The 18,669-nt window shown below is 46.0% G+C and overlaps 1 protein-coding gene across 1 annotated transcript; it reads right to left on the reverse strand.

Annotated features, from left to right (window-relative positions):
• Positions 1–528: 528 nt before the first annotated feature.
• On the reverse strand, positions 529–15,399 carry LOC100496109 (sterol 26-hydroxylase, mitochondrial-like). The gene is made up of 9 exons (XM_002933939.5): positions 15,057–15,399; positions 11,424–11,614; positions 9,240–9,439; positions 7,894–8,091; positions 7,635–7,798; positions 6,829–6,995; positions 3,184–3,265; positions 1,978–2,178; positions 529–1,494 (listed from the first exon to the last, which is right to left on the reverse strand). The coding sequence occupies exons 1-9, from the start codon at positions 15,360–15,362 to the stop codon at positions 1,363–1,365; spliced, it is 1,641 nt and encodes a 546-aa protein (XP_002933985.3). The 5' UTR covers positions 15,363–15,399; the 3' UTR covers positions 529–1,362.
• Positions 15,400–18,669: the final 3,270 nt, after the last annotated feature.

The raw sequence follows: 18,669 nt of genomic DNA on the forward strand, positions 1-18,669 counted from the left end.
TAGAAGCTCTATCTGTTTGTTTACGATACCAGCTGCCATTTTAGCTTGATCTCAGTAGCTTCAGTGCTTCAGTTCTAGCTGCTGATAGCTCAGATCACACATTCTGATGGGAGGGGCAGTGAATTCTTATGGAAAGGGGGGGGGAGCAGGCTCTGGCCAGGAAAGAAGGATTTTTCTGAGAGAGGAAGTCAGGTACCCATGTATATACAAAGGAAGACAAAAAAAGTTTCTATTGACAGAGGACTCAGTGCAGCGTTTCTGTGAGTGCTTATGGCTGTATTTACATAGGCATTACTTAGTTTTTAGCTTTCCTTCCCCATTAATCAGCTTTGCAACCCAATTAGAGACAGCTATGCATCTTATTTCAATTACTGTGTTCTACTAAAGGATATGCTAATATATTAAAAGGGGAATTATGAAGAGCCACTCGAAGCACTCTGAGGTTTTAATAGTCCTTTTAATGAGACTGGGGCTCTCTAATAGATTTTCTAATAGATATCTAAACAAGGAAAAGAGTCTGCATGGACATCATTTCATAAAACTATTTTTATTACAGAATCACGTATAAGATGGTCAGTATTTGATTTGATTTTTACAGAAATATTCTAACAATTGAGGTAGTAACACAGAATTAACATGTGTCTTTGTTCTCTCTTTCTGGAAGTGAAAGTCATTCAGTCTGGGGCTTACAGGGACACTGTTATCAAAGAAATATTAATATAATAAGACCGTAACTCCTTCAGGAACACAAGTGCTGTAGACAGTGCAAATAGACAAAAGCAGGTTATGTACAGAACTAAGTGCTAGGAATGCCTCATAGAAGCTATGTGGTAGCCAGCCATTATTTACTTGAGTTTCATGTGGTACCAGCAAAGGCAAAACACCTACAATGGGGCACCTCATGAAAATAAATCACCAGGTTATACGTCCTAAGTCGTTACGTTATAAGCCGTTACTTTATAAGTCCTATGTGTAATTATGCGATGGTCAGCATTTTAACCTGAGTGCAAGCGTGCAACACGTAGATGGGATAGTAGTACCCTGACATGGAATCCAGTCTACGGTGTTTCTATAGGCATCCCAGGGCCCACAAGAGAACCTGCTCTCACAGCAGTTAGATGGAGACAGTGCTAAAGGCAATAGGCATCATTTAGACCAATGGCAGAAATAAGAAAAGGTTTAGGAAGAATTGTCCTTGGCTGGGGCCTGCGGATCCTCTGGTACTCTGGCAGGCCAGTCCAACCCTGGTAAAAGTAAAGTTGAGATTTTATCTCAAAGTATTTTGCCAAAACTTTTTTAACTATAAAGGTGCTTATGCCAGGGGAGGCTTGAAGCAGAGACAGCTACACAAGGCAACTATAATCACGCCGACGGTGAGGGGGTCCTCGGCAGGAACCGAAGGTTTATGGGTTTGTGAGGGGTCAGCACAATCCTTGCCATTGATTTTATTTCAGCTCCACTAGGGTCCGGTCTCACCTCGTACTTCTTTATTATCTAAGGAATGAAAAATGGAGAGATATTGCTTAAAACTGAGGCAAGGGCACACTGTGCTGTGTATAAGTTTTGGTTGTGGTTTAGACTTTCACTTAAGGTATGCCGAGGGTGCAGAGCCTACATAAGTAATCATGGCGCTTTATATTTATATCAGCGGAAGGCCCAAATACTAGCCCACTGGTCACTCTAGAGAGAGATCTGCCAGCAAGGAGAATGGAACACCAATAAAAAAAAAAAAAAAAAAGCCGCACTCATGTATGGTTTCCAGACACGCTCCATTACACCATAACCCTGTCAACAATCCACCTATGAATTAATATATATATGTATGTATATATATATATTGATTAGCAGGAATGAAGGAGAACTGATTCTGCTACATTGTTTCAAAAGTCAGATCCAGAGAAAAGTTGTAATAATGTTTTGGTGTTTGTAAGTTGGTAGCGTATTTGATTTAAAGGGTCCGACCTCCGTCACACTTACCCGGGACAGGCACATGTGCATTTCCAGCTCAGCAATACGGCGCCCAACGCAGGCTCTAACCCCATATCCAAAGGGAATGGAACTGAAGGGGTTGTTCTTTACCCGACTCTCTCGGAACCAGCGCTGAGGGATAAATTTATCTGATTCTGGGAAGTTTTTCTCATCCCGTGATATATGGTAATGATGTAAAGCAATGAGTGTCTGCAATGGAATTCAGAGTTGCACTGTTATTTTATCTGATTAACGTGGAAAATTGCATTAATCTGATTTTTAGCCTCTAAGCTGCCTTAGAGTCAGTCACAATATGGATGATGACTTTCTTATTTTCTGCTGTAGCCCTCCTATTGTGTTACATTCCCTTAAAAAGTCAGAAGGTGGTGTGGCTTGGTAATCAAAGGGGGTGTATTCCTCTGTCAAACTGAGCCATACATCTCCAAAGGTTTTTCTCATAGCCTGCACACACAGGTGTCATCAAATTATGCTATAAAGCCCGTAAGCAGCCTTCTGCCTTTTGTATCTCTGGTTCAGGAGGGACATAGTTATTAGTAAAAAAGAGGCAGATGTTCTATACCTTTCCACTGTCAGTATTGATTGGTGGGTGGTTTTTAAAGGGCAGATTACAAAACCATTTAAAATTTTATTCTTGAACCAACAAATGTATTTGTAGCTGTAATATTGGTGTGTAGGCGCCATCTCAGTGCATTGTGCCTGAGTCTGAGCTTTCAGCCAGCGCTACACTTTAGAACTGCTTTCAGCTAACCTATTGTTTCTCCTACTCCCATGTAACTGGAGGAGTCCCAAGCCGGACTTGGATTTCTTACTATTGAGTGCTATTCTGATACCTACTGGGAGCTGCTATCTTGCTCCCTTCCCATTGTTCTGCTGATCGGCTGCTGGGGGTGAGGGGGTGGGGGTATCACTCCAACTTGCAGCGCAGCAGTAAAGTGTGAGTGAAGTTTATCAGAGCACAGGTCACATGGCTGTGGCACCCTGGGAAATGAAGAATATGGCTAGTCCCAGGGGAAAAACAGATTACAATGCAGGATTTTGCAGGGGAAGCTCTATTAACTGATGGCTTTTCTCATGACAGTTATCTTTTAAGATTTAAAAAGAAGTATTGCTTTAAGAATACAACCCTGATGTTGCTGGACTACAGCTCTCAGCAACTGTTAACCCTTGGTAATCCCTTAAAATTCCCCATCTTACATCTTTCGGGAAGTAATAGTCTCCAATGGTGATGGCCTTCTCCACAGCCACTCGGGAATTGGTTGGTACAACAGGATACAATCTATGGGGAGAACTTACACGGGTTACATTCATCAGAGCATTTAAAAGTTGTTTGTTCAATTAGAGGTAAGTTGCTAGTTTCATAGCGTCCCACATCTAATTGAACATCCAGTGTTAAAGGGGTAGTTAACCTTTGTTATTATTTAGCATGTTATAGAATGGCTAATTCTTAGCAATGTTTCACTTGCTCTGACTGTTTCAATTTCTCTTTCCAGCATTCAAATGGGGGTCAGTGACCCTGGCAACCAAAAAACTATTGTTACAGTTCCTATTTTTATTTTATTACATATTTTTTTTATTCATATTCCAGTCTTATGTAAGCCACTACTTGGTTGCTAGGGTAATTCAGACCCTAGGAACCAAATAGGTACTGAAATTCAAAAACCAAAAAAAGTTAATCTTAAGGTGTACAACCCCTTTAATGTTCCACCAGGTGACAGATGAAAAAAGACACAATTGCACCCGAACATATATCACATTTAGTAATATGAATGTATGCCTGCTCGGGGGCAGAACCAATCACTGCCGCATTATATTAATTGTACCGTGTAGTCAGGACAAGCAGTGGAGGGAATAGCCAAGGCCAAATTTCGTTCAATATCAGTTAACAAACCATAATGCCTATATATAACCTGCCTAACTGCCAGTTGATCCAGAGGAAGGCATCTGAAGCCTCTCTAATTTGCCGCAGAGGGGAAACAATTCCTTCCTGACTCCAAGATGACAATCCCTACCCCTGTATTCCCTCACTTGTACTGAGAGCTATCTCCCCTACCCCTGTATTCCCTCACTTGTACTGAGAGCTATCCCCCCTACCCCTGTATTCCCTCACTTGTACTGAGAGCTATCCCCCCTACCCCTGTATTCCCTCACTTGTACTGAGAGCTATCTCCCCTACCCCTGTATTCCCTCACTTGTACTGAGAGCTATCTCCCCTACCCCTGTATTCCCTCACTTGTACTGAGAGCTATCTCCCCTACCCCTGTATTCCCTCACTTGTACTGAGAGCTATCTCCCCTACCCCTGTATTCCCTCACTTGTACTGAGAGCTATCTCCCATACCCCTGTATTCCCTCACTTGTACTGAGAGCTATCCCCCCTACCCCTGTATTCCCTCACTTGTACTGAGAGCTATCTCCCCTACCCCTGTATTCCCTCACTTGTACTGAGAGCTATCCCCTCTACCCCTGTATTCCCTCACTTGTACTGAGAGCTATCCCCCATACCCCTGTATTCCCTCACTTGTACTGAGAGCTATCTCCCCTACCCCTGTATTCCCTCACTTGTACTGAGAGCTATCCCCCCTACCCCTGTATTCCCTCACTTGTACTGAGAGCTATCCCCCATACCCCTGTATTCCCTCACTTGTACTGAGAGCTATCTCCCCTACCCCTGTATTCCCTCACTTGTACTGAGAGCTATCCCCCCTACCCCTGTATTCCCTCACTTGTACTGAGAGCTATCCCCCCTACCCCTGTATTCCCTCACTTGTACTGAGAGCTATCCCCCCTACCCCTGTATTCCCTCACTTGTACTGAGAGCTATCTCCCCTACCCCTGTATTCCCTCACTTGTACTGAGAGCTATCCCCCCTACCCCTGTATTCCCTCACTTGTACTGAGAGCTATCCCCCCTACCCCTGTATTCCCTCACTTGTACTGAGAGCTATCTCCCATACCCCTGTATTCCCTCACTTGTACTGAGAGCTATCTCCCCTACCCCTGTATTCCCTCACTTGTACTGAGAGCTATCTCCCCTACCCCTGTATTCCCTCACTTGTACTGAGAGCTATCTCCCCTACCCCTGTATTCCCTCACTTGTACTGAGAGCTATCTCCCCTACCCCTGTATTCCCTCACTTGTACTGAGAGCTATCTCCCCTACCCCTGTATTCCCTCACTTGTACTGAGAGCTATCCCCCCTACCCCTGTATTCCCTCACTTGTACTGAGAGCTATCCCCCATACCCCTGTATTCCCTCACTTGTACTGAGAGCTATCTCCCCTACCCCTGTATTCCCTCACTTGTACTGAGAGCTATCCCCCCTACCCCTGTATTCCCTCACTTGTACTGAGAGCTATCCCCCATACCCCTGTATTCCCTCACTTGTACTGAGAGCTATCTCCCCTACCCCTGTATTCCCTCACTTGTACTGAGAGCTATCCCCCCTACCCCTGTATTCCCTCACTTGTACTGAGAGCTATCCCCCCTACCCCTGTATTCCCTCACTTGTACTGAGAGCTATCCCCCCTACCCCTGTATTCCCTCACTTGTACTGAGAGCTATCTCCCCTACCCCTGTATTCCCTCACTTGTACTGAGAGCTATCCCCTCTACCCCTGTATTCCCTCACTTGTACTGAGAGCTATCTCCCCTACCCCTGTATTCCCTCACTTGTACTGAGAGCTATCCCCCCTACCCCTGTATTCCCTCACTTGTACTGAGAGCTATCTCCCCTACCCCTGTATTCCCTCACTTGTACTGAGAGCTATCCCCCCTACCCCTGTATTCCCTCACTTGTACTGAGAGCTATCTCCCCTACCCCTGTATTCCCTCACTTGTACTGAGAGCTATCCCCCCTACCCCTGTATTCCCTCACTTGTACTGAGAGCTATCTCCCCTACCCCTGTATTCCCTCACTTGTACTGAGAGCTATCTCCCCTACCCCTGTATTCCCTCACTTGTACTGAGAGCTATCTCCCCTATCCCTGTATTCCCTCACTTGTACTGAGAGCTATCTCCCCTATCCCTGTATTCCCTCACTTGTACTGAGAGCTATCTCCCATACCCCTGTATTCCCTCACTTGTACTGAGAGCTATCTCCCATAACCCTGTATTCCCTCACTTGTACTGAGAGCTATCTCCCCTACCCCTGTATTCCCTCACTTGTACTGAGAGCTATCCCCCCTACCCCTGTATTCCCTCACTTGTACTGAGAGCTATCTCCCCTACCCCTGTATTCCCTCACTTGTACTGAGAGCTATCTCCCATACCCCTGTATTCCCTCACTTGTACTGAGAGCTATCTCCCATAACCCTGTATTCCCTCACTTGTACTGAGAGCTATCTCCCCTACCCCTGTATTCCCTCACTTGTACTGAGAGCTATCTCCCCTACCCCTGTATTCCCTCACTTGTACTGAGAGCTATCTCCCCTACCCCTGTATTCCCTCACTTGTACTGAGAGCTACCTCCCCTACCCCTGTATTCCCTCACTTGTACTGAGAGCTACCTCCCCTACCCCTGTATTCCCTCACTTGTACTGAGAGCTATCCCCCTACCCCTGTATTCCCTCACTTGTACTGAGAGCTATCTCCCCTACCCCTGTATTCCCTCACTTGTACTGAGAGCTATCCCCCCTACCCCTGTATTCCCTCACTTGCTAAATACCCACCCAGCCCCTTCTTAAAACTATATAATGTATCAGCCAGCACAACTGATTCAGGGAGGGAATCCCACAACTTCACCACTCCCCCTGTTAAAAATCCTTTGGGAATATTTAAATGGAACCTCCCTTCTTCATGTTTAATAAGCATGATGGAAATATAGCAGTTTCTCTCTGAGTCCTACCGTAGTGTCTCTTTAATTACAGCCCGTAGCAGGGGCATGCTGGACATATCCTCAGAAGTGGGTATATTCTGCCCTGGAACCACTCCGATCACCTCTTGGTACAGGGCGTTTTGAATCTCTGGTTCTCTAGCCAGGTGGTACAGTGCCCAGGATAGCGTGTTGGATGTCTGTGAGGGGCAGAACATTCACTCCAATGAACCATCAACAGGAATGTCTGGACTTAAGTCATTATTAAACTACTACTCCCAGTGCCCAATTAGCAGCCATTCAGCAGCATCTGTAGGTGCAGGATTACCCATATATATATATATATATATATATAAGTATAGGACTCTTTATCCAGAATGCTTGGGACCAAGGGTATTCCAGATAAGGGGTCTTTCCGTAATTTGGATCTCCATACCTTAAGTCTACTAATAAATCAATAAAAAAATAATTAAACCCAAAAGGATTGTTTTGCATCCAATAAGGATTATTTATATCTTAGTTGGGATCAAGTACAGGTACTGTTTTATTATTACAGAGAAAAGGGAATCCTTTAACCATTAAATAAACCCAATAGGGCTGTTCTGCCCCAATAAGGGGTAATTATATCTTAGTTGGGATCAAGTACAGGTACTGTTTTATTATTACAGAGAAAAAGGAAATCAGTTTTAAAATTCTGAATTATTTGATTAAAATGGAGTCTATGGGAGACAGGCTTTCCGTAATTCGGAGCTTTCTGCATAACAGGTTTCCGGATAAGGGATCCCATACCTGTATATATATTTATTTTTATTATATATTCTTGAAAACCAATTACTTACAGTATCGACCCCAGCTAACAGCAGCTCGGCCACGCTGCCATAAATTTCTTTATCGGTCAGTTTGCCACTGGAGATCAGATAGGTCAGGTATTCACCCTGCACCTCCTCGTCCCTCTCCAGTCGGGCCTCAATCTTCTTCATCTTCTCATTAATCAACTTATTCCCTGGGAATACAATACGGTACATAAATGCTAGGTGCTAACCATTAAATATTGTATTAGTAAGCACAGCCAATTTAATAAAGACATTAAATTCTTACCAAATGCAAATATATTGTCCCAGCTGTCCATATAACGTTTATAGTAGGGGAGCAAATTATTGGTCCATGGGGGGAAAATAGTCACAAAGATAGAGTTCTTTAACATGGCTCCAATAGAATCTATGAACCTCTGAGTCTCCACTGGTATTTGCTTCTCCAAACAGCCAATCCGGGTCTCAAACAGGATGTAGGAAATGCCTTGGAAGGAAAAGTTACATCTCATATACTTTTTGTATAGTGGTGTGCAGAGCCCAAATCTGGCCAATTTGCAAGAGAAGCGTAAAACTATAAAGCCAGAAATGATACTTCATCAGAAAGATTCAGTATCTGGAATGTGTGGGAAGTGAGGTCTTACAGGGATATGAAGCACCATGCCTTGAGGCCATCAAATAATTAAGGATAAATGCTTCTTGTGCAGAATAACATAAGTCAGTATGTTTTCAGTATGGCTCAGGTAGAGAGTTGGGTTGCTGGGGTTCTACAGGTGTCTAGGGAAGGAAGATGGCCTTATGTAGAGGTATAGATGGCTGGCTCAGGTAGAGAGTTGGGTTCTACAGGTGACTACTGAAGGCAGATGGCCTCTGGTAGAAGTACAGGTGGCTGGCTCAGGTAGAGAGTTGGGTTGCTAGGGTTCTACAGGTGTCTAGGGAAGGAAGATGGCCTCATGTAGAGTTACAGGTGGATGGCTCAGGTAGAGAGTTGGGTTCCTGGGGTTCCACAGGTGACTAGGGAAGGCAGATGGCCTCTGGTAGAAGTACAGGTGGCTGGCTCAGGTAGAGAGTTGGGTTGCTGGGGTTCTACAGGTGTCTAGGGAAGAAAGATGGCCTCATGTAGAGGTACAGGTGGATGGCTCAGGTAGAGAGTTGGGTTCCACAGGTGACTAGGGAAGGCAGATGGCCTCTGGTAGAGATACAGGTGGCTGGCTCAGGTAGAGAGTTGGGTCCCTGGGTTCCACAGGTGACTACTGAAGGCAGATGACCTCTATTAGAGGTTAAGTTACTGGGTCAGGTAGAAAGTTGGGTTCTTGTGGTGGTACAGGTATCTAGAAAAGCCAGATGGCCTCCGGTAGAGTTGGGTTCCTGTAGAGGTGCAGGTGACTTAGGAAGGCAGATGGCCTCCAGTAAAGGTGCAGGTGACTGGGGAAGGCTTACAGGAAATCTCAGGTCAAGGTACATGTGGCTGAGGTAGAGGAGGATTCCAATAGAAGTGCTTGGGGAAGGCAGACAGGAGACCGAAGGTAAAGGAGTAGATGGCAGGGAATGAAGCCTTCAGTAGAAACACTAGTGGCCAGGGACTGCAAACAGGAAAACTGCATTATAAGATCTATAGTAGATGTAACCCAGTACCTTCAAAGGCAAATCTGTAGAGTGCATTTGGTATATCATTCACCATATCACCAGATGGAGTTTCTGATCGCATCTCTTCTAGTCTGACCAAAAAGTCCGTCACCACCTCATTAACCACCCCTGTGTAGAGCATGGCCTCTGCTGGCTTCAGCATCCTCTTGTTAAGCACTGAGCGGAGGGTGTGCCATTTGTGGCCTTCCCTGGTGGGTGGGGGACGAGACACATTATTTATTCTTTAATTATACTTTATTGCTTCACATGGGAAATTGATAATTGCTAAGAATCTTAGACTGTTGCTTCAGATATGATCTGTGCAACTATCGCACAATGCTCTGTAATAAAGATAGAATCTCAGCCATAAAACAGGGCAGGACTGCTGCTTACAATGTGGGGGATCAGATAGGATCTGTGCCACTGTGACAGAATGCTCTGTAATAAAGATAGAATCTCAGCCATAAAGCAGGGCAGGACTGCTGCTTACAATTACAATGGGGGGATCAGATAGGATCTGTGCCACTGTGACAGAATGCTCTGTTATACAGATAGCTAGAATCTCAGCCATAAAGCAGGGCAGGACTGCTGCTTACAATGGGGGGATCAGATAGGATCTGTGCCACTGTGACAGAATGCTCTGTTATACAGATAGCTAGAATCTCAGCCATAAAGCAGGGCAGGACTGCTGCTTACAATTACAATGGGGGGATCAGATAGGATCTGTGCCACTGTGACAGAATGCTCTGTTATACAGATAGCTAGAATCTCAGCCATAAAACAGGGCAGGACTGCTGCTTACAATGGGGGGATCAGATAGGATCTGTGCCACTGTGACAGAAGGCTCTGTTATACAGATAGCTAGAATCTCAGCCATAAAGCAGGGCAGGACTGCTGCTTACAATGGGGGGGGGGGATCAGATAGGATCTGTGCCACTGTGACAGAATGCTCTGTTATATCAGATAGCTAGAATCTCAGCCATAAAGCAGGGCAGGACTGCTGCTTACAATGGGGGATCAGATAGGATCTGTGCCACTGTGACAGAATGCTCTGTTATACAGATAGCTAGAATCTCAGCCATAAAGCAGGGCAGGACTGCTGCTTACAATGGGGGGATCAGATAGGATCTGTGCCACTGTGACAGAATGCTCTGTTATACAGATAGCTAGAATCTCAGCCATAAAGCAGGGCAGGACTGCTGCTTACAATTACAATGGGGGGATCAGATAGGATCTGTGCCACTGTGACAGAATGCTCTGTTATACAGATAGCTAGAATCTCAGCCATAAAACAGGGCAGGACTGCTGCTTACAATGTGGGGGATCAGATAGGATCTGTGCCACTGTGACAGAATGCTCTGTTATACAGATAGCTAGAATCTCAGCCATAAAGCAGGACAGGACTGCTGCTTACAATGGGGGGATCAGATAGGATCTGTGCCACTGTGACAGAAGGCTCTGTTATACAGATAGCTAGAATCTCAGCCATAAAGCAGGGCAGGACTGCTGCTTACAATGGGGGGGATCAGATAGGATCTGTGCCACTGTGACAGAATGCTCTGTTATACAGATAGCTAGAATCTCAGCCATAAAGCAGGGCAGGACTGCTGCTTACAATGGGGGGGGGATCAGATAGGATCTGTGCCACTGTGACAGAATGCTCTGTTATACAGATAGCTAGAATCTCAGCCATAAAGCAGGACAGGACTGCTGCTTACAATGGGGGGATCAGATAGGATCTGTGCCACTGTGACAGAAGGCTCTGTTATACAGATAGCTAGAATCTCAGCCATAAAGCAGGGCAGGACTGCTGCTTACAATGGGGGGGGATCAGATAGGATCTGTGCCACTGTGACAGAATGCTCTGTTATACAGATAGCTAGAATCTCAGCCATAAAGCAGGGCAGGACTGCTGCTTACAATGGGGGATCAGATAGGATCTGTGCCACTGTGACAGAATGCTCTGTTATACAGATAGCTAGAATCTCAGCCATAAAGCAGGGCAGGACTGCTGCTTACAATGGGGATCAGATAGCAAGAACCTTAGACTTAAAGCATTATAGCACTGCTGCTTTGTACTGAAAAGGAAGGAGACTTTGGCATCTAATTACAGTGTGGGTCCCCTAGAATATCTTTGGTCCCCTTTTTGGCATTGGCCTATGGGTATTCTAATAATGTTTATTGCAGACTCACTCTGTGAAAGGGCCCAGGGAGAGATCTCTTTGGCGTCTATGTTCTTTCCAGACCTCCATGTCACTCCTCATAGGGTACTTTCCCTCCTGCCTCAGTACCGTTTCCAAGATGTCGACATCAGCAATATTTACGGTTTTGTAGCGTCCCAGAGTAGATTTCCACATAGGTCCATAATTCTTCTTATAAATGGCCTTAATAGAAATATCAGTGGGAAAATTACAATATCATTACTCACAGTAGGTTACTGCCCCCTCTCTCACACATATTCTTCAGGGGGATTTCTAATTCTGCCTATAACTACTACCTGTCCCTCTACTTGGCCATCTCCTACACTTACTAACCCGACTATCTAGTTGGTGGAGCCTAAAGGGATACTGTCATGATTTTTATAATGTAATTTTTATTTCTAAATGACACTGTTACACAGCAAATAATTCCCTCTGCCATTTAACCTTTTATTCTTGTACCAACAAATGTATTTGTAGCTGTAATATTGGTGTGTAGGCGCCATCTCAGTGCATTGTGCCTGAGTCTGAGCTTTCAGCCAGCGCTACACATTAGAACTGCTTTCAGCTAACCTATTGTTTCTCCTACTCCCATGTAACTGGAGGAGTCCCAAGCCGGACTTGGATTTCTTACTATTGAGTGCTATTCTGATACCTACTGGGAGCTGCTATCTTGCTCCCTTCAAATTGTTCTGCTGATTGGCTGCTGGGGGTGGGGGATATCACTCCAACTTGCAGCGCAGCAGTAAAGTGTGACTGAAGTTTATCAGAGCACAGGTCACATGACTGTGGCACCCTGGGAAATGAAGAATATGGCTAGCCCCATGGGAAAAACAGATTACAATGCAGGATTCTGCTGGAGAAGCTCTATTAACTGATGCGGCATCCACTTTATAAATCTGGCCCTTAGAAGTCGCTAAGCTGGCTTTTTTGAGGCCTCCCTTCCTCAAACTACACACCTTCCTCCATGAGGGGATCCAGGAGAGTCGACAGAACTGCCTTATACCATACACTGGTGCTACCATGATCCCTAACACTATGTTATACCCAGGGCTGTATTTAGGCCCGGTGTTGCCTCAGCCTGGACTCTTCCCATTGGTACACGTGCAGGACAGTCTGGATATGCACCAATTGCAAAGAGAGGGGAACCCCCATTCCCCCCAGTGCTGTTGCTGGATTTAACTGGAAGCATCAGTGATTTTTTTTTTATTTAATTCAAAGCAATTAAATCTTGGGGACCACATGGTTTCCCCTAAAGCTTCACCCTAGGCACAGACCCTCAGGTAACTATATAGTAAATACTTCACAAACTCCTTTACCTCAGTATGGGGCAGTGACAGACACATGTACTGTGAAGGGGTCCTACTTTTCACACCCCTAAATATATCTATTTATAATATATTCTTATTGGTGACCATCTCTCCTTCCAACTGGAACTGACTGGGAGAGGCCGGACTGCCACTTGAGGGAGTACCAGTTGCCCTTGACACTGACTGAGGAATTCGCCTGGAGGCAAATCTGAGGGGAATGTGCGGCTCAGGTGAGTGACAGGTGGGCGGGGCACAGAGCAGGAAGCAGTAATGGAGGAGCAGGAAGTTGCTTTTATGCCTGTGAGGGAGAACAGTTTCTTGACAGGAGGATACAGTAACATAACATTTCTCTGAACATTACTGAAGAGAGTCATCACAGTAAATGTCTGCCAGCTGCACTTTTCCTAAATTGTTCCTAATTTGTTTGGCCCCCAGTCTCAGTGACCCTCACAAACAGCCCCCCCACCCATAATCTCAACCTGAATTTGCTTCAAAAGCCCAAACCCTTTCTAAATGACCTCAGATAGCGGAAGAATTGGGGGTTAGGGTGGCCCCTTTTCGGAGAACAATATCAGCCAGGGCCGCCATCAGAAATCACAGGGCCCCTCCCAACAGGATTTTCTGGGTCCCCCCCTCCTCCCACACCCCACCCCACCCCACCCCCAATGACCCCTCCCATCTGTACAAAGGACACACAGACATTGGTAGCCAGGGCCCCCCTAAAACATTGGTATCCAGGGCCCCCTAAAACACTGGTAGCCAGGGCCCCCCCTAAAAGACTGGTAGCCAGGGCCCCCCTAACACATTGGTAACCAGGCCCCCCCTAAAACACTGGTAGCCAGGCCCCCTAAAACACTGGTAGCCAGGCCCCCCCTAAAACACTGGTAGCCAGGCCCCCGCTAAAACACTGGTAGCCAGGCCCCCCTAAAACACTGGTAGCCAGGCCCCCGCTAAAACACTGGTAGCCAGGGCCCCCCTAAAACATTGTTAACCAGGCCCCCCCTAAAACATTGGTAACCAGGCCCCCCCTAAAACATTGGTAGCCAGGGGTTACGTATTGCATTGGTGCCGGGGAAGGGACCCCCTAAAACATTGCTAGCCAGCCCATGGCCCCCTAAAACATTGCTGGTCCTCCCCCAGTGTCCTCATACTATGGCGCGCTCCCTGCTCCCCCACTGCTTCCTCCCGCTCCCCCCAGCATCCTCCAGCTCCTCCCCGCGTCCTCAGGGCCCGTAATTCTTTAAAGGGGCCCGAGCTAAAAAAAATGGTATCATGGCCAGGCCCCCTTTAAAGCGAGGTTTGTCTGGGCCCGAGACAGCTGTCCCCACCGTTCTTTCTTATTAATAATGTTGGCTTTAAGTGGGATACAAGCCAGGGTGCAACCCTACATGGGCTCTTCCCTTTATTCTGTGTTAGTGCAATGTTGTTTGCCCCGCAGTCACCCATTTCCAGTGACACTGAGAGGAATCACTGCAGGGAAAGGGTAAGTGTTTCTTGTATATCAACTATGGGCAAAATCTGCACCTGGGAGGGGAGAGTTTTAGTAGCTTTATAGACAAAATCTTATAATGCCCTTAATATATTGGTATGTGTGAGTGTAAAGGATATTGCGTCTTCAATAGCTGCACAGCCACAGCTTAAAAATGTCTGTTCTATACAGAAATAATTGGGGTAACCCGCCTCCACCTTCCAATTTTTTTGTTTGGTCTCACAGACTAAATACCCTAAGGCAGGGGTGGCCAAAACTTAGATCGTGGTCCACCAGTTGACTCAACGTTGATTTCTGGTGGGCCGCGTCTAAGCCGGGAAATACGTGTACGTACGCGGGGAGGAGTGAAAAGTAGATTGACGGGGAAAAAGTCTGGGCACCCCTGCCCTAAGGGTAATGGCAGTTCAGAGCAGTTTGTTGGCCAAGCGTTTTTGGGCTCATTCAGAGTGTATGGGAGCTTTCATGCGGAGGTCAGGAAAAAAGCAAAGTATAAAAAGGAAAAACGGAAAAATGTAAACAAAGTTAATGCTTTGCTGCCTTTAAAAAGAAAGAAAACAAACTGGAAGGCAGGGGTGCAAGAGAACAGGGGGCTTATCTGTTCCTAGTTTGTATATGCCCATTCCCACACCTTGTGTCTCAACCCTTTCTTCTTGTAGAGTGTAAGCTCTTTTGGGCAGGGCTCTCTTCACCTCCTGTATCGGTTATTGATTGCTTTATATGTTACTCTGTATGTCCAATTTATGTAACCCACTTATTGTACAGCGCTGCGGGATATGTTCTAAATAAATGCTAATAATAATATATGAATCTGAAAGGGTTAAACACTTACCTGCAGCTCGTGGGTGTAGAGTATGTACCCTCTCAGGAACACCCAGTATATATTGGTGAGCAGCGAAGGGCCAGGCAAGTCCTCAAATGTTTTCATTTTCTTTTCCTCTCCTACTGCTCCTACTGCAGCCCCTGCCACAGCCCTGCCTTGGCTCACACTTACCCCCCTGCCTGTGTGCAGCAGCCAGCGGCACCTACCCAGGGGCAGAAAGCCCAGCTTGGAAGCAGAGGGCATCGTGCCTGTAAGCTGCGCCTGGATGTTCCTGATCAGCCTTGGGCTGTGCATAAGAGAGGAAAGCCCTGTCATGGCTGTGTCAGTTACACAATATGGCCACGTGACTGCCCCTTGCCCATTCCATATCACTAGAAAGGCTTCTGGCTGCACAGTGGGAACTCCCACATTCTTTGTCTGCGCTCAGCCGGCTCTGTTGCTCCCATGTACCCAGCACTGACTCCTAATTCTGTTCCATTACACAGAGTTTATTTATTTTCTTGCCTTTCCGTGTTCTGAAATGTAGGCAGCTCTGTTAATATGGCTTAAAGGGAAACTAAAGCTCGTCTAATCATAATGGCGCACATCATGTTTACTCCAATAGGAGTTAAAATGGGTTACAATGTTCCCACTTACAGTGCTGTACATGAGATGCTTTAAGGTGTTGTTCACTTTTAAATTAACTTTTAGTATGATATAGACATCCATATTCTGAGACAGTTTGCAATTGTTTTTTTATTTCTTGTGGTTTTTCAGTTATTTCACTTTTTCAGCTCTCTAGTTTGGTATTTTAGCAGCTATCTGGTTGCTAGGGTCCTGTTTACCTTAGTAACCTGGCAGTGGTTAGAATGAGAGACTGGAATATGAATAGGAGAGGAACTGAATATAAATATAAGGAATAAACTGTAACAATAAAACTGGAGCATCACAGATCAAATGTTTTTGGCTGCTGGAGTCAGTGACCCCCATTTTAAAGCTGAAATGATGTAGAAGAGTAAGGCAAATATTTCATATTTCTATAACAAATAAATAATGAAGACCAATTGCAAATTTGCTAAGAATAGGACATTCTATAACATATGATTCTATAACACTTATGATTCTGATTCAATTTGGCCGGGACCAGAGGTTTGAAAAAAAGTTGATTCGGCCCGAATCCCAAACCCAATCCGAGATTCGGTGCATCCCTAGATAAAATATAGCGAAGGGCCAGGCAAGTCCTCAAATTTTTTCATTTTCTTTTCCTCTCCTACTGCTCCAACTGCAGCCCCTGCCACAGCCCTCCAGATGAGATAGAGAAGCATTGCTGTTGGGTAGAAGAGGCAAGTGACTAGAGTGCAAATGGGAAGGGGCGCTAGGGCCTTACACACATGCCACTGCTGCCTTCTCTGGCCGTGGTGTTGCTGTAAAGGTCCCCATACACGGGCCGATTCTAGCTGCCGATATCGGCCCCTTAGACTGATTTGGCAGCTAATTGGCCCGTGTATGGGCACTACTGACGGGCCTGCCCAACCGATATGTGGCCTGAAATTGGGCAGATCTCGATCGGGCAGGTTAGAAAATCTAGTCGGATTGGGGACCACATCGGCTCGTTGATACGGTCCCTGGACCAACTTTGCCCGTCAATATAATTAGATAATTTGGTCCCAGGGCCAAGCGAACGAATTACCCTGGATTCTCCCGATATCGCCCACCCGTAGGTGGGGGATATCGGGATAAGATCTGCTCGCTTGGCGACATCATCAAACGAGCGGATCTTACGTTGTATGGGGACCTTAAAAGTGTAGTACGATGCAGGTAAGCAAACAGGTGGGTAGGGTTTCTGCCTGCCTGGGTTTGACTGCTTAGTTTTCAGGTCAAAACATCCTCCGGATTTGCTCATCTTGAAATCCAGACAGGTAGGGATGTAGCGAACTGTTCACCGGCGAACTAATTCGCGCGAACATCGGGTGTTCGCAAGTCCGCAAATTCGCGAACTTTTGGCGATGTTTGCCATTTGGGTTCGCCTTAGCTGGCGCCAAATTTTGACCTCTCACCCCAGACCAGCAGATACATGGCAGCCAATCAGGCAGCTCTCCCTCCTGGGCCACCCCCCCCCCTTGGACCACTCCCTTCCATATATAAACCGAAGCCCAGCAGCCATTTTACATTCTGCCTGTGTGTGCTTGAAGAGATAGTTTAGGGAGAGAGCTGTGTATTGATTTGAGGGAGAGTTTAAGTAGGTTTTCTGGCTAGTAATCTACTTTCTACTGCTCTGTATTTGTGTGGGGATAGGAGCTGTGCATTGATGTGAGGCAGAGTTTAAGTAGGATTTCTGGCTAGTAATCTACTTTCTACTGCTCTGTATTTGTGTGGGGATAGGAGCTGTGTATTAATTTGAGGGAGAGTTTAAGTAGGTTTTCTGGCTAGTAATCTACTACTGCTCTGTATTTGTGTGGGGATAGGAGCTGTGTATTGATTTGAGGGAGAGTTTAAGTAGGTTTTCTGGCTAGTAATCTACTTTCTACTGCTCTGTATTTGTGTGGGGAGAGGAGCTGTGTATTGATTTGAGGGAGAGTTTAAGTAGGTTTTCTGGCTAGTAATCTACTTTCTACTGCTCTGTATTTTTTGTCTAAATAACAATTTGTCTAAATAACAATAATAATTCCGTGTCCAGAAACATCACCTGAGTGACGGTTTTCCACCAGCAATAATATATTCTGTATCCACTACTGCAGCGTTTTTCAACCACTGTTCCGCGGCACACTAGTGTGCCGTGAGATGTTGCCTGGTGTGCCGTAGGCAGGGCACCAATGTACTAGGGGGGCACTGCTCTTGGCACCAATGTACTAGGGGGGCACTGCTGCTGGGCACCAATGTACTAGGGGGGCACTGCTCTTGGCACCAATGTACTAGGGGGGCACTGCTGCTGGGCACCAATGTACTAGGGGGGCACTGCTGCTGGGCACTGAGTTAAATTTTTTAACATTTTCTAATGGTGGTGTGCCTCGTGATTTTTTTCATGAAACAAGTGTGCCTTTGCCCAAAAAAGGTTGAAAAACACTGCACTACTATATACGTTGCCCTTGCAGGCCTTGTTGCCCGGTGTCTGCAACCAAGTGCCGCCTAGCTGTGTGAGCTTTTTCACAATCTGTCTAAATAACAATAATAATTCCGTGTCCAGAAACATCACCTGAGTGACGGTTTTCCACCAGCAATAATATATTCCGTATCCACTACTGTATACGTTGCCCTTGCAGGCCATGTTGCCCGGTGTCTGCAACCAAGTGCCAACTAGCTGTGTGATCTTTTTCACAATTTGTCTAAATAACAATAATAATTCCGTGTCCAGAAACATCACCCAAGTTGTTGTTGTTTTGTAAAAACAAAAAAAATGCCAGGCAAAGGCAGGCCGCCACGCAGAGGCACTAGGGGCCGTGCTGCTATGATATCCTGTGGCCCTAGGAAATTGCCCAGTTTTCCGAAGGCACTTACCCTGAACTCCCAAAATGCTGAAGAGGTAGTTGACTGGCTTACACAGCACACCCCATCCTCTACTGTTTCTAACTTTGCCACAACATCCTCATCCTCCTCTGCTATGGGCACCCCACGTACCACTTCCTCCACCACCGCCGCCCCTTCT

Source organism: Xenopus tropicalis, chromosome 9, assembly GCF_000004195.4.
Source record: "Xenopus tropicalis strain Nigerian chromosome 9, UCB_Xtro_10.0, whole genome shotgun sequence".
Taxonomy (NCBI): Eukaryota; Metazoa; Chordata; class Amphibia; order Anura; family Pipidae; genus Xenopus; species Xenopus tropicalis.